Source organism: Mytilus edulis, chromosome 7 (genome assembly GCF_963676685.1).
Source record: "Mytilus edulis chromosome 7, xbMytEdul2.2, whole genome shotgun sequence".
Classification (NCBI taxonomy): Eukaryota; Metazoa; Mollusca; class Bivalvia; order Mytilida; family Mytilidae; genus Mytilus; species Mytilus edulis.
The window spans coordinates 31,935,019-31,952,189 of record NC_092350.1 but is presented as its reverse complement, the minus strand read 5'-3'; the positions used below and the strand labels follow the sequence as shown (position 1 = coordinate 31,952,189).

Below are 17,171 nucleotides of genomic sequence, written 5' to 3'. Positions count from 1 at the left end.
CATCCCTTGTAGATGTTATTATTACAAATAAAAAGAATTTGTGTTTTAAAACAATAAATAGTCCAAATGGTGTTAGTGACTGTCATAATATTATTTCAACAGTTGTGAAAGGAAATTTACCTGCACAAAAACGCAGGGATGTAACATATAGAAGTTAAAAAACTTTTGATATTGATGAATTTACAAATGATTTACAGAAAATAAAGATTTCAGAAAATTGTAATGAAAAAGATTTAAATAGAATATATGATGATTATGAAGAAGATTTTAAAAACATATTAAATAAACATGCACCTGTAAAATCTAGGGGTCAAAGAAATAAACTACTTCCATGTATGAATAAAGAACTGAGAGGGGCCATATATAGAAAACAAATGCTTTATTCACAATATACTAAAAACCGGAGTGACAAAAATTGGGAGAAATTTAGAAAACAAAGAAATTTGGTAACAAAGATAAAGAGAAAATCAATAAAAGTATACTTTTTAGAACGTTGCTCCGGTGGGTCAAAATCTTGCGATTTTTGGAAAACAGTCAAACCATTTTTCTCAAAAAAGGGGAACTGTGGAGAGCAAAAAATTTTATTATGTGAAAATGACAAAATTGTAAATTGTTCAAATGAAGTTTCAAATGTTTTTAATAATTTTTTCTCCACAGTAGCAGACAAAATTGGAGCAGATGTTGTATATGACCCCTCAAATCATCCTAGTATAAAAGAAATTTTGGATAACAGAAAACATAATTCTGATTTTGAATTTAAAAAAGTATCAAATGAAAATGTTGAAAAAATTTTGAATAAAATAAACATAAAGAAGGCTACAGGAGCTGATGGTATTCCAGCAAAAATAGTGAAAAATTGTAAATCTTATATTGCACCACAGCTGACAACTCTTGTAAATTTGTCAATTGATAATAATTGTTTCCCCGATAAACTTAAAGAAGCCCAAGTGACCCTCCTTCATAAAAAAAGTGACCCATTATTAAAAACAAATTATAGACCAGTTAGTGTCTTACCCATATTTTCTAAAATCTTTGAAAAAATATATGAAATTCAATTAACTGATTATTTTGATAAAATATTTAATCCATTTTTGTGTGCATTTAGACGTGGACATGGATGTCAGACCACACTTCTCAGAGTGTTAGAAGACTGGCGAGAAGCTCTTGATAAAAACAAGTACATTGCAGCAGTATTAATGGATCTTTCTAAGGCTTTTGACTGCCTGCCTCACAATATTATGCTAGATAAATTATCAGCATATGGTTTAACCCCCAATGCAGTTGCTCTTTTAAAGTCCTATTTATCTAATCGAAAACAGCAAATTAAAGTCAACAATGTTCTGAGTGGTTGGGCTGACATCCATAAAGGCGTACCACAGGGTTCGATACTAGGGCCATTGTTGTTTAATATATTTATAAATGATATTTTTCTTTTTGTTAAAAATGGTAGTTTATATAACTATGCAGATGACAATACTTTATCTTTTTGTACGCCAGATTTCGATTTATTAATTTCAACTTTGGAATCTGATTCAAAAATACTTATTGAGTGGTTCAGGATGAATAAAATGCAAGCAAATCCTGACAAATTTCAAGTTTTGGCTGTTGGCAAAAAGACCTTTGAAAAGAATCCATCTATACATATTCAAAATTCGAACCTCACATGTGAAAAAACAGTAAAATTATTAGGCATTGAAATAGACTACCAGCTAAATTTTGATGTTCATGTCAGCTCAATCTGTAGGAAGGCATCACAGCAATTAAATGTTTTAAAACGTTTAGGCTCATTTTTGGATAGACTTAGTAAACTTACTATATTTCATACTTTTATTCTTAGTAATTTTAATTTTTGCCCTTTGGCATGGCATTTTTGCACTGAGAAAAATTCCAAAAAACTAGAAAAGGTGCAGGAAAGAGCACTCCGTTTTGTTTATGAGGATTTTACCAGCTCCTACGAGGACCTCTTACTTAAAGCTAAGGTGCCTTCCTTGCAGATCAGACGGATAAGAAAAATGGCTCTAGAAACTTTTAAAATTATAAACAACATCGCTCCTGTGTGCTTACAAAATTTGGTGAATGTCAAAAAATCTAAATATTCTTTCAGGTATGTAAATATTCTTGAAATTCCACAGGTAAAGTCAACCCGTTACGGTAAAAAATCGTTCAAATTTGCTGCTGCTACTTTATGGAACAGTCTTCCAAACCATTTCAGGACTGAAAACAGTTTTTCACATTTTAAAAGTCTTGTTCAGTCCTGGAACGGTTTGGAATGTCACTGTTCTGCTTGCAGATAATTCTTAAACTGTTTTATTATTTATGCTGCTTTTGGTTGCTCTGGTCAAGCATGTTTTTACTTCATTCTAAATTTGTTGATTATTTTTATTGCATGCTATGTATGTGAGATTCAACTTTGTATTACAGGTTGTTTTATATGTCAAAATGCACTGTTTTTATGTTATTTATATGTTTTTATATTCGGTCAAAAGCTCCTTAGAGCTTGTGTTGCTTATTTGTACTCATGCCGAATCAAAATAAAGTTTTCTTATCTTATCTTATCTTATCTTATTGACTCATCCCTAAATCTTTCTTCTGGATAATGGAGCAAAATAGTCTGTGTCGCTCACTCGATTCTACTTCGGTTTTCGAAATCATGTAAAAATAGATTAAAACCATCTTAAATAATGATTTAGTCCAAATTCGGTTTAATATTGGCGCTGTAATTGAATTTAAAGCACAAGACTGTTTAAAAGTTTATAGAAATTACCAACGAATTCGTTGAAATTATAGAATGTGACTTTATATGGACAATAACCATCAAGATGTCAATTGACGATTTTGCTTATGCTGACTTTTGTGTAGCTCTTCTTTTCTGGTTTTATTCTATTCAGTGATTCTTTAAAAGAAAACATCTGTATGTATTTCCCATAGGGTCCTATGTTTAAACTTCTCCCCCTGCTGGCAGCCATCTTAGAGGACAAATCAGCTACAAAGTAACAACACCTGCAATTGGTCAGCCTTATAAACGAAACATTCATACCATGTTTGGTTTCAATTCAAAAAGCCGTTTTCCAGAAGAATATATTTGTATATATTACCCGTTTTCCAGAAGAAGACATATATTTCTTGTTAAACCAAGTCTCCTTGCAAGAGCCATCTTGGTTGGTTTCTATAGGCGGATCAAGGGGGGATTATATAGGGAATCACTGAAGCATGACTGGAACGGGCCAGCCAGCACCCCCACCCCCTTATGAAAAGTTCTGGATCCGCCACTGGTTTCATTCCATTTAATGGTTCTTCAGAAGTAGAATTTTGTATGTATTTTACATAGGGTCCGTTGTTAAACTAAGTTCCCACTGGCAGCCATCTTTAATAGATAATTTATTGACTACAAAGTAACACTTTGTCAGCACCTCATAGGAAACATGCATGCCATGTTTGGTTTCATTCCATTCATAGCTCTCGCTGGGATATAGCCTTTTTGTGCTAATGTGGTGTAAAGCAACCAACATTCAATCAATCATTCCATTCAGTGGTTCTCTAAAAGAAATCATTTGTATGTTTTTTCCATTGGGTCCTGTGTTAAACTTAGTTTCTGCAGGCAGCTATCTTGGATGATTTATAGGCTTCAAAGTAACAACACTTTGTCAGCACCTCATAAAGAACATCCATGCTATGTTTGGTTTCATTCCATTCATAAAAGAAGACACTTGTATGTACTGTCCATAGGGTCCTATGTTAATCTGATAGAAATCCAGGATAGTTTAAGAAGGTCATTAAAATTTCAAAAACTTTAACCACAGAGTGAATATTTGTGGATACCGCTGACAACGATGACGGAATGTAGAATCGCTATATCACCCTTTTTCGACAAAAGTCGAAGCTTTACAAAAATGACAAAACTTTAGTTTCTATTTTTGTTGTTGTTTCTTTTTGTTTCTTTGTTTTTCAGTGATGATCCCTTTTACTTGATTTTATACTGAAAACAATAAGATAGTAAGTTAGTTTACAGAACAATTTGCAAGGGTTTCCCTGGTCATGCTGGTACCTAATTCAATGTGATGTAAATTTGAAGTTAACCCTAACTTATATTTACAATATTGGGACCTAAATGGCTGAATTTTCAAAGTATTTCATCAACAGTCATCTGTAGCCTGTTTTAATACATTGTGAGATTGCGAGTATACATTCTGCTTGTGGCAAATGTGTTTGACTCTGATCTTTATTGACGAAGATTGACAGTTTTCCTGTGTGGTTCTCTATGGGTATTTTGGCCTACTCCACCAAATACTGACAGGCATGGAGTGCAGAAAGTAATGTTTAACAATCAAAAGTAATAATAACTGGACCTCAAATTATAAGATGTGACTAAAATACAGATTTCTCTTCTTTCAAAACATCTGTATGTACCATGCAATGTGAGTGCACTTGTTGCAATGTGATCATCAAGGATTTCAAATGTTTTAAGAAATGAATAAAAATAATGCTGCAAAACGTTTTTAATTATTATGCATAATGAAGACTTACTACATGAGGACAATTACCATAGCAACAACAAGCAGTTATAATCTATCATACTAATGGAGAAACAAATATGAAATAAATGCAGACAAAAAACTAAAATGAAAGTTTTTGCAGTAAAGTAAGTATTTATACAGTAAATAATTAATACTATAGTAAATTCTGTAGTATAAGACTGACTTATAATTAATATGTAGAGTAGCATAAAGGAATCTACTGGTATCATGTAATATAGCTTGATAATCTGGTGCCTTATATTATATATTCTTTTGTAATCCTTCACCAAATCATTTGAGTAAAGATTGGACTTATATTTCAGTTTATACATATTTCTTACATAATGTAGATATATGACTTTGTTCCCAGTTAACCCATTCAATTCAAGGATTCTTTTGTGGTCGATTAAAAATATTATTGTACCCTTATCAACATTTGGGGTAAAACCAATAAATATAGCAGATTTTGCCAAGCCAAGTTAAACAATTGTGTTAGGAAGACTAGATTTTCATAAAAATTGTTACACAAATTGTACAAATGAAATACTTCTTTTCGAATGAAGTGATACTTTGCTTTTTAATTTTACTTCCTCGTTTATCCTTAATATTCCACTTCTTTATTATAGACAAATGTGTGAAATAGATTTATTTTCTAACAGCCAATTAGCTATCTGTCATAAAAAGTCTTGCTTGTGTCTGTCTTAGAATTAACATGAAACTTACATTATAAAGGTAATTCAATAGTAATTTTGTGAATTGAATTTTTTTAACAAAAGATCACGAATGAAATGTATACAAGGTATTAAAAAAATATATATGTCCTTGCATATTCTTCATGCATTTTTTGTCTTCTTTTTAATAAGATATGTAAATAAAAAATATAGCACTTTGATCTTTCTGTCAATACAGCACACCTTAACAGTAGAATTTAACAAACATAACAAAACAAACGATTGGAATGAAAATACAAAGCAAACAAAAAAAAAAAACATCCCGTTGTAAAAACATGCTGATGTTATTGTTGTTTACCAACAACAAAACAACAAAATAAATCTTTTCTAAAATATCTTTTTTTAAAAAGGTAATAATATGATGTTCATAAAGGACAATGAAAGAAAAAATCCCCATACTTTATAATGTTAAAAGGTACAACAGAGTTACAAATACAATTTTATTGCTTCTCCTTAGATGAACATGTAATATGAATACAAAACTGCAACAACTGACTAATTTCTGTAAAGTTGTTTATTTCTTTGTTCTATGAACAAAATTATAAGTCTTTAAAATAATGTCAGTGAATAATCAATGATGTATAAGATTTAAATTGGTATAATTGCTATGAAATTTGATTTCCTTAATTTTAATATTTAAAAAAAAAAAAAAGTTTTCCCTAATTTGTACTTATTCTTTACTAATCTGACGGGGATTTTAATCCAATGTCTGATGCATATAAGACTTGTATGAATACAGTGTCTTTAGTGCAACTTTATAAATACCAGAACATGTTATACACTATTTTGAAATGAACACATAATTTGAAATATCTGACACAAATCACTCTTCTTTGTAGAATGAAGTAATTTTTTTTAATTCTTGACCAGTGGCTGCTTGCTAATTATTTTGTTTGTAATTAATGCAAGTTTCATTTGTCCTCAACACCCTACTTGTTGAAATGCTATTATGATATTCATATTTTTTTTGCAAATCACATGCAAAGGTTTTCTAAGTTATCCTACATACTGTCTAAAATCAGTAAATATTCTTACACTGTATCTGATGCTATACAATGATTCTTCACTCTAAAGAGTTTTTTTTTTTTAAATACTTCTGTATGGCAAGTTTCATGGTACGTCTCAAGTTAAAAAATATTGATAGAATTTATACAAATCTATTTTGACATTCCTGTCAATAAAATGGGATCCTAACAGTTAGCTGAATAAATGTTGTCATAAAGTTTAGAATGAGAAGATGCATTATTTTGGTTTGTTTTAAAAAAAATATATGTTCTGAAAAAAGGTTAAAAACAAAATTTGACTGAAAGCAACAGTTATATACATGTACATCTAACAATGATAACAGAAGGAAGACTCCCTGATATGGTTTCATGATTATAAATGACATCAAAATACAATAGTATCTTTAAAGGGAACAAATACATGACTACAAGTATATATGGATGACATGCATAGATAACTCAAGGTCAAAAACCACTGTCCAATCAAAAATGCCTTTGCAAAGAGGTTTGGTCATAAACACTTCCATGGTTTTTAGGAAAACAAAGTCAACTGATAAAAGGCAATGAAAGAACCGAAATATGAAAAAATATAAACAACCTATCTTTCTAACCTCAACTAGAAATTTGAATATTAAATAAATATAAAATTCTCATGGCAGAATATTGTGGTATTGACCTTTTGCAGACCTTGCATTTAAAACCTATTTACATGTATATAAAGAATCTAGCACTTATAAAATTGTATAACCTTATACTTTCTATGTCCACTTCAATGTATCAATTGTAAAATATCAACAGGTAAATCAAAATAATACTGTAGTCTCAGTTTATACATGTTATCATAAATTGTTTCAAAAGTTAAAAGGTTTGTTATTTCGTTTTATGTAACCTTATTCAGAGCATACTGAGAAGACTTAGGTTTATTATCATCAGGTGCTAACGGCATATATTTTCCTTTATTTTATCATATATATTTTGAAGTCTGTATTACAGGTTACACAAAAATGGTGTATTTTACCATTAACAATGCTTTTATATTCAGTGGCCATTTATCAATAATAAGTATTTAGAAATGTGCATTACTCTAAAAAAAATCTAGGTGGGACCAAGGCTCAAATATATGTTCTTCCCTCAATATTATCAAATTCAAATATTAAAGAAAAATTCAAACTTGATATTCACTGGCAACAACAAAATCTAAAGTTGGGGTAAAATTTAATGGTAGGTCTGGAAATTCAAATCAAACTTTTTATGTGGCCTTGAGCAAACCAGGAATGTAGCAGAAAAGAATCAATGAGACATTTCCTTGCAAAAATACCAAAATTTATAAAATTATCATGAGAATTTTATTTAAATATGTTCATTCAAATAAAATTTTACGGTGTATTAATAAACATGATTGCTTACTAGTGTAAGAATAGATACATGTATTTACTACTTCTGACTAGGTCATTGCTAGTTTTGATTTAAGACAGAGTTAATTCAAAAATCTACAATATATTGTTTAAAATTATTTTTTATCCTTAAAAAACATTACCCTTGGATGTGGAAAGAACTGAATTCAAATTCCTTAAAATATCAAATTTTAGCCATTTTATTCTACTATGTTCATTTCAATAAAATCTTTCCATAAATGCAAAAAAAAAAAAATCTTTTCTAAGAAACAAGAAAATTTTTTGAACTGATAATAACTTCTAAAATACCAAGTACTTATAATATTTTTTATCATAATTTCAAACAAATTGTTTCGATCAATAAGTGTGAACGCATGGCATTTTGATAAAGAAAAATTGAAGCAAATAGGACATAGAAAACATCAGGTTTTATGGCCCATCTTATTGCAACAAAGCCCCTTAGATATAATTATGGCCCTTCTGTTCAAACACATAACAACACCCTACAACAACACAAATTCCTGACAAGAATTAACAGCTTTATATATGTCTTGGGTTCAGAGCTTAAAAATAAAATTAACGTCCAATTTTCCTTAATAGCAAATTTGTAAACATAACATAATATTTTCTTTTTACTGACAGGAACTTGGAAGAATCAATTTGAAAATTCTACATCTATTTAACACATATAAAACAAATCATGTATTCTTTGCTGGTGAGTCGGCCTTAGTTTTATCCTGATTTTCAACTTTTTGAACTTTTTTTTCCTGCTCTTGAATGTTATCATTTTTTTTATCAGAATCTTGAACTTCATCATCATCATTTTCATCTTCTTCATCTACATCTTCTTCTTCCTCCATTAACTGTTTTGCTAATTTTATAGCTTGGAATTCATTATAATGCAGCTTTCTTTTCTGTTCAAATACTCTGCGTGTTGCTGAAATAGAATGAAAATATTTGTATATATACATATATCTAAATTGTATTTACGGATGTTTGCTACTCTGTTTCAAAATAACAAGCCTTTTGTAAAAGACAGTTATCAATTGTAAGAATATAAATAAAGGAACTAAAAAAGTAAGGATCTGTGTGTTTGTTTTCTAGATATAAGCCATTGAAAATTCCTCCCTTTGCATATAACGTTATAAAGTGGCATAACTCGAGAACAGTACAAATGATGTCACCAACATTCGAAATTGATATGTGTATTTTTGGTACTAAGCATTGTGTTAAAGTTTAATAACTTTGGTTGAGGCAAACTCAAGTTAGAGAACAGAAACCAATTTTGGGACTTATGTTTGACTGAAGGATGGACAAGGTTAGCACATAATTCCCCCTCCACTGCAGCAGGGGTATTAAAAGTTAGAGATGATACTATAAGTGCAATCAAAAACTTAATATTCAAGAAAAATGGACATCATCATGGCAAAAAGAACAAGAACTGTCAGCTATTGCTCACTTATTATAAAATATTTGGCAAACAGGAAGTTGAAGATAAATGTGTCTGACAATGCATATCTTTAGTCAAACTTTTAGATACCTGAGGATTTTTATTATCTCATGAAGATGTGTCTACCACAACACTTGTACTGCCATTTGGGTCTGTTCAGTTTCTTCTTGTGTTGTGTTTTGCAACTGATATTTGGTAATAATTTATTATGCCTAGGAATACTACATTAAAATTTTATTTATATGCTATTTCTAAACAAATTTTATTCCAGACATAGGTTTTGCTCATTGTGGAAGGCAGTATGGTGACCAATGGTGACTAACTTCTACACACTATTGTCTCTGATAGAGAGTGGTATCATTGGCAATCAAACCACATCTTAATTATTTTTATTTGAAAATAAAATTCACAAATATATTCCTTCACTCCATATATTTGTCTACCTTTCATTTCCTCTGTTTCCATTTCTTCTTCCTCTTCCTCTGACGAGGATTCCTCTTCTTCCTTCGACACTTTAGCATGTAATTTGTTTCTATCTTCTACTGTCTGTAATCTGTAAAATAATATCTACATCATTCACTTTACTCCAAGAAAAATTAATATTCTTTGTTGACTATATCTTTAATTTTTGTCTTATCTGATACCTACATGTATGTGGAAAGACCAAGTTGCTGTTCCTTTGCTAAGTTTAATGTTTAATAAACGAATTTGAACAATTGTGTTTTACCTCAGTGTTTCAAGTTTAATTTTTGCAACCACAGGCTAAATTTTTTGGATATTTTTTAAAGATTCTAGTGGCCTGTATAATAAATTCTAACAGGTCTAATGTAATTCTTCAAATCTGTGCTGATGGGCATGTAGGCCATATGTAGACACATACCTAGTTGCTATTGTCTCAGGGTTAACTCCTGGTTCTTCAGATACACTGGTTCGTCGACCTCCTTCTTCATCGTCTTCTGCGTCTGATAATTTACTGTATGGGGTCTTTGGCTCATCTATTTTCATGTGACCATAGTCCTTATCTGCAGGATGATGGGTGGCTAATATGTTCATTTCATCCCATTTCATTCCTTTTGAATGAGGACTGAAAATAAATGAAATATTCAGTATTTACACTTAGATATTTGTAATCATGGTAATAGTAAAGGACTCTAGGGCTATAAAGGCCATTTTTGGCCCCACCCCCAAATTTCATTTAATTTGCCATGTTGTAACTCAATACCACAGACCTGAAGAAAATGATTGCATTTTGGGTCTATCTCGTATATTTTGGCGGAGTTAAATATGCTTAATATACAGCTAAAGTCTATCTACATTTGAAATTAAATTTGTTTAGCATGTAGTGAACTTTTAACAAATACAGGTGTTCTTGCTCATCATTAATTGTTGGAAATCAAGCCTTTTGAACTTTAATAGTGCTCAAGCACAACTAAAAGTTAATGTTTGTTTACATTGAAATAGGAAGCGGTACATTTTAGCCTTGAAGAAAGCTGACAATAATTATACACAATATAACATTCTCAATCATGTTATCATAACATATTTTATAAATCTAAATAAAAATTCAAATACATTGTGTACATTGTAAACATGGTAAAGTGGAAGAGAATATCATATAATCATGAAAATGTACATTTGTATATCATACATTTTATTGCTGCTGGATATATATAACTCAACTCAGCCTATCACAAACTTGGACTACAACTAACTTGAACTATCATTATCTACATTGTATATGAAATACATGTTACTGTTGTAATTAGGTGAACGAACTCAGACTAGGATATTTAGATTGTGTTTTTAACTGTTTCTGGAAATGGCAACACATTGACCATTCTGGAATGGTAACGACACATTTACCAATCTGGTGTGGCATCAGTATATTTTTTGGGGGGTCGTATGGATAGTCAACTCAGCAAATACACCTTATGGCTATTTGTCCCCCATTACTGGACACCACACAGGTTCCTGTTAAATTTTGATGTCATAATGCAAAATAACTTACGCCACAATGGAAAAGTGATTGTTGTATGACGTCAATCAGAGCTCCAGATAAGAATTCACAAATTGGGGTTTTTACCCACCATTTTTTTTATGTAATTGGGTGATAAAGTTTTTTAATTGCATTATCAATTCCAGTTCACCCCTCAAGCAAATACCAAATTGTGTTTTTCACCACCAAGCTCCTTAATGTATTGGTTTTTTTTTATCACAATATTGAATATTAAGGCATGTTATAATCACATTATATCAACCCCAAATGTTTTTCCATCTTAAATATGTTTCTTTCTTTGTATATGTGCTAGCTGTTTTATTTGGTTTGTTCACTGATGAGCAATTGTACGTTTAATTTGTGTCCTGTTTTCAACCTTCTGCCAGTTTTGTATTTTCTCACAACTTATATAAACTGCAGCTGGTGTCACTAGTTGGACAGTAACTTTCTTGATCCCATATGAGCACCCTACTATACAGTTTAGTTGGGGTAGGTGTTGCCTAAGTGTTTAGATTTGTTTGTAATATATGTGAAATTTAGGTGCTGTCAGAAAGTTTTGCCAGTCCTTTCACCTATTTGTCAGATCTACTTTTGAATAGAAATATTAAATAGTTCCCAGATTTAAGATATACCAAAAAACCTTTAGCAGGTTTATAGTGTGGTTTAATGACGGAGACCACATTCAACTTAAATTTACAAATATATATATATATATATAATTCCGTTGGAACTTTTCAACTAGTCACTTTGTTCCGACGGAACTTTTAAACTGGAGGAAGAGCAAAGTAACTAGTTAATAAGTTCCTCTGGATCTTTTTGGCTAGTTAGTTCTTTCCGCCCGGAACTTTCCAATGTCGGAACAAAAGAGCATTTACATATATATATTCACTCATCAACTAAAATGAAAAAAAAATACATCAACTAAAATTATACTTGAATGTTTTTGTTTAATTTGATCAACATAAATCTGGGTTAAGTTGTCCCATATTTGAACTTTTGGTTTCCGATGCTTTCCAAATACATATCATGTCATAATTGATTTTGCCTTTCACTTTTTCAACCAATTTCATTCTTGACGAAACCCCGTGTTTTAATATCGTTCTAGCAATGTTCTTGTTTAGGTACGCAAACAAACCTGTGTGTTCAATGGACACTTCATAAAAACACTAGCTTGTCTTGTTATCATCATAACTTTCCCTCAGCTATCAAAAAGAAGCTGAAAACATGCTCTTATTCAATACTTTACCCTGACGTTTACTTTCGTTTCAATTCATTGTATGTTATGATATTAAAGTCCCGAGCAATTTGAAATCAAACAGCTGATTGCTCTGAGGTGGAATAAGGTGAATTAAAGGTAACTTAAATTACCATAAAAGCAGCCCCACTAACCCAGCCTGCTTTGTTCCATTATCGTTATGACGTATTTATTTTCTTCAAACAAGAATGTGTCATAAGTACATGGATTTACCATCCGTACAATCATTTTCTATGTTCAGTGGACCGTGAAAATTAGGTAAAATCTTTAATTTGGCAGTACAATTAGAAAGATCATATCATAAGGAACACATGCGTACTAAGTTTCAAGTTGATTGAACTTAAACTTCATCAAAAACTACCTCGACCATAAACTTTAACCTGAAGCAGGACGGACGGACAGACCAGAAAAACATAATGCCCATAAATGGGGCATAAAAATAGTAAGACTTGTTACATACCTGCCAACTTTTGAAAGTTCCCATGGTTTTTTTTAGTGCGTGATAACAATTTTAAAGGTTACAATTTTAAGAGAAGTATTTTGCGCGATCTGGATTGTCTAGAAGAAGTGTCATATTTGTATGATGAGCTTACATGCCTTTTTCTTAAGTCTGTTTTTATGATTCTAGTTATTAAATCAGTAGAAAAGATGAAAATGTAGCTAGCAGAGCAGGATTCATTTTCTTGTGTAAGGAAATTAAATGCTTGTTGAAATTTCCAATTTTGAATTATTCACAAAGATGGACCTTTAACAGGTTGGGAACAACACTCCTCATTGGAAGAACATTACAACCCACTGTAAAAATTAGCACCTTTATATTCATATTATTTGATGAAACTTTCCCCCAAGAACTATGCATCTATCAAGTATTAAATCATGGGTCAAAACATGTCAAAAGAATTTTGTGATGTTTCTGAACATATATCTTCTTTATTAATTTGACCCCTCATTTAGAAAAGTTGTTCCAAATATAATGAATTTTCCCACTTTTGAGTTAAAAATCTTTTAAAAAGTTTCTTTCTTTTTTTTTCTCAGTAAAATGACCCCTTGTTTTAGGGACAGTCCCTCATTTAAGGGACACCACTCATAATGGGGGGGGGGGGGGGGGGGGGGAGTAGGGGGAGTCCCAACCTGTTTGTTGGTCTTTGTGAAAAAAAGAATAGTACATTGTGCTTTAAATGATTTAATTGAATACAAAAATAACATATGTTACAACAAGTATTATGTCATTAAATTAGTGAAAAAACTACTATTTATTATCTTTATGGTAGTACTGCATCATTGAATTATGTCAATCAGCCATGCTTTTATCCTTAAGCTATGTAATAACCTCCTTGCAGATGAAGATTCACCTGGCATGTACACGATTTTACAACTAGATAAAAACAACACAAGTTCAAAATCTAGAATGTTAGAATAATCTTCAGAGAAAACGTTTTTATTGGCTTATTAATTTGATCATGAGAAACATTGAATTTGATTGGCTGAACACGATTGTCTTACCTTGGGAACAAAATAAGGAACAATCATATTTTTGTGATGATTTTCACAAATTCGTGTTTTAAGGTTTTTTTTATGATACCCTTAATATTAATATTTTTCAATTAAACGTCCTTGATAAGAGTAAAGAGAATGAACATAGGGCAACATACTATATGGGCGAAATAACTCAAGACTAACAGACCAAGGGAGAACATGTAAACAGGGCGAGTCGACCCGATAACAAATTTAGGAATGCATACTACAAATACATGTATCTACATGTATCTACATTAAAAACATTACAAGTAAACAAATAACGTTCATGTAGATAAGATGCATGAAATCTAATAATTTACATAAATAAAAGGGTATATATTTACGATAGTGATTGTTTTACAATCCTAACTTACAAATTAAATGATTTAAGTGCTTAATCATGTGTAAAAATCGGTGTCAAGAATCGGAAGTTGTTATGAAATTGTAATACACAGAAACAGATGCAGCATACGGAGGTGGTAATGGTTCAATGATTTTACAGCCGGCACCATAGGCCTTCAGAAGACTTGAAGTCTTCTTCCACCAAAAAATGTGAAAACATGACGAACGCTAATTGGATAAACGCCGAGAAGATCGAAATGATTTCATAAACATGTGTAACTTTTGAGCAACGGAAAATTCCAACAGGGACCCATTTCAGCTACTTGATGCAGGGTTCAGAACTTCTATTATTAGAACAGAAGGACATTTCCAATTATGAATATTCTAAAAATAGATTTATGCGACGAATGTAATCAGAAGAGGGTAAATAACGCAAACGATAGTGAATCAAAGCGTTAAGAAATCATGGTTTTGGCAAATAATTGGGTTTTCCTTTAAATCAATTGGGTTTTTGAAACCTGTAATGGGCAATTGCATTGGGTTTTTAATTATTTGTATTGCGTGATCATGCAAATACGCATCTTATCTGGAGCTCTGGTCAATAGTTCGAGCAGGACAAATGTAATTATATACACCTTATCGCTTATCCCCGCTGACCAGGCCGCTTGAACTTTTGACGTCAACAACAATCACTTTTCAATTGTGGCGTCAGATGTTTTGTTTTATTGTCAAAATTTTACGGGAACCTGTGTGATATCCAGTAATGGCGGACAAATAGCGATAAGGTGTATTGTAACAAAACCCCGAGGTTGACAGTTGTTACAACAGCACAAAAAGTTCATAAATGTGGAGATACAGTTGCACTCTCATTTTAAAAGATCATATCTCATATGACTTAAATAATGGGAGGTAACTCATGACGCCAAATATAAAAATATTCTGCCTTCATATTAAAATCAGAAATGTTGACTTGTTTATGTCTAAGTTTTGACTGTTAAATTTCTGTTTGTGATAAAGCTCAGAGAGGAAAAAGACTATAAATTTATTATTATGAGTCTTGAGGTTACATACTGTTGATGATCTGGTTTGTCAAAGCTAGAAGAGGCTTTCAAAATGCCTTTTGGCTTCTGCTTCACTTCTGAAGCCATTTTGTAAATTTTTGACACAGCAGGATTGCAGTGAATATTAATAGTAGACAATTGATTTGTTATAAGTCTGACAATCTTTATCCATATGGAAATTAATATATCTTTAAAGGTAAATCCATTTTAAATTAGTCAAAGTAAGTTTATAAAATTAATTCAATGTAAATACGTAACTGTCCCGCAGAGTCGACTTCCTGTTTTGCGATTGTGAAACTGAAATCAAAACTCTCTGAAATGTAAAAAGAACTTCGGAAAATTGTGCATAGACACTTAGGTATTCACTAAAGTTACAGTGAACTCTTTTCTATAATGCTAGTTCAACATTTACATTTTAATTTCATGCCATGACAAGTTTAAATAATTTACATTTCTGTAAGTTGTAACAACAAACTGTAATGGTGGTCACTTTGTTTACTTGTCTATATTCTATTTATTTGGGGAAATTGGTTAACTTTAGTATGACTTATAGTTCCGTAACTCTTTCTTCCGAGACCGGCCATGAAATTATCCTTGTCGGGACTTCCTGTTCTGGCACGTGCCCCGCCGGGCTCGTTGTCCATAGGAACTATAAGTATGACGTCACTCACCGGGTTCGGGGCAGTCTACACGAAGGATTTGAAATGAGCAGACGCTCATATCGTTTGGCTTTCAAATATGGAACTTTATAAGGACAAGTAGACTAGCCACCACCGTATTTTAGTATATTTATTTATGTAATCGTATGTTCAATCATAATGTATGTCTTCAAATAAACATCTTGTTTATATTTACGTAGTTTTACGTACTTTGTCTAATATCCCAGAACTTGGGTAGACAACGGGAAAACGAAGCCAGTGGAAACTTCCACTCCCGTTACATTGGGGGCTCGTCCGGGATATTTCAGGACAATAACTAAAACAAACATTTTGTTTGTCATTATTTCGGCAATATGGTTGGAATAAAAGGGATTTTTGTATCCCTAGGAGTCAAAATCGAACAGTTTATTGTTCGTCTTCTTGTCATTTCCGCTGTTTGTGCCGGTCCGACAATGACCAGTACTGCATGCAATATCGTTTTATACAACAAAGTAATAAAAGGTGACTTACTTTCAGAAAAAGAAATTAGAAATCCAGATTTTAAATTCCAAATTGGAGCACAAGGTGAACATTTTGTTCACGTTCCAGAGGAAATATGCTGTTTTTGCATACAAGGAAAACAAACACAACATTTTTGCGTACACCACCACAGCAAAATTATACATTTAACTGCATTTATTCGAAGTATTTTAAAGCTTTTTATGGCTTTTCAATTTCCAGGAAGTCGGCGATTGTTTACGCCATGTTTACAATATGACGTCATATTTTCGACGTCAAAGCACCTGCTATCTAAGGAATGTTTGTATGGAGGAGGTACCAATGGGGAATACTCATTGTCGTTCTAACCATGAAAAAGTTGTTTAATTTGTTAGTTCTGTTTATTGGTTCGTATTCATATTTATTGTCATAAATGGATTTGGAAAATCAAATAATTTGTTTTGATTATACTTCAAATTGTTTTGGATTAAAAAGTACATTTTGTACTTGCATTTCTGTCATGCAGTATTGTCTGCATATCTATGTCTTGTCAGTGTGGATGTTATAACAATTATTTACCTTTCTTGCATGGAAAGGAGGGAATTAACAATTCTCAAAACTTCAAAGTTGAACCGAAAGTCATAGGCTATATTGTGCCATCATGGATTATATACTGGAAATTTGTCCGGTTCATTTTAATATTATAAAAAAGGAGTAAAAGTACAGTTTTGTACTCGAGATATTTATATACATAACACCATCATGATATA

General features: G+C 31.6%; 2 protein-coding genes across 2 annotated transcripts in view; one reads left to right on the top strand and one right to left on the bottom strand.

Moving 5' to 3' along the window:
* Positions 1-4,478: 4,478 nt before the first annotated feature.
* LOC139482632 (protein phosphatase inhibitor 2-like) lies at positions 4,479-15,540 on the bottom strand. The gene is made up of 4 exons (XM_071266560.1): positions 15,276-15,540; positions 9,974-10,177; positions 9,537-9,646; positions 4,479-8,580 (listed from the first exon to the last, which is right to left on the bottom strand). Exons 1-4 carry the CDS (start codon positions 15,350-15,352, stop codon positions 8,342-8,344), a joined length of 630 nt encoding a protein of 209 aa, XP_071122661.1. The 5' UTR covers positions 15,353-15,540; the 3' UTR covers positions 4,479-8,341.
* The window catches only part of LOC139482631 (deubiquitinating protein VCPIP1-like), a 30,987-nt gene continuing 29,328 nt past the window's right edge, over positions 15,513-17,171 (top strand). The window contains exon 1 of the mRNA XM_071266559.1: positions 15,513-15,623. The gene's annotated coding sequence lies outside the window, so the exon portion shown is untranslated. The remainder of the gene's footprint in view (positions 15,624-17,171) is intronic.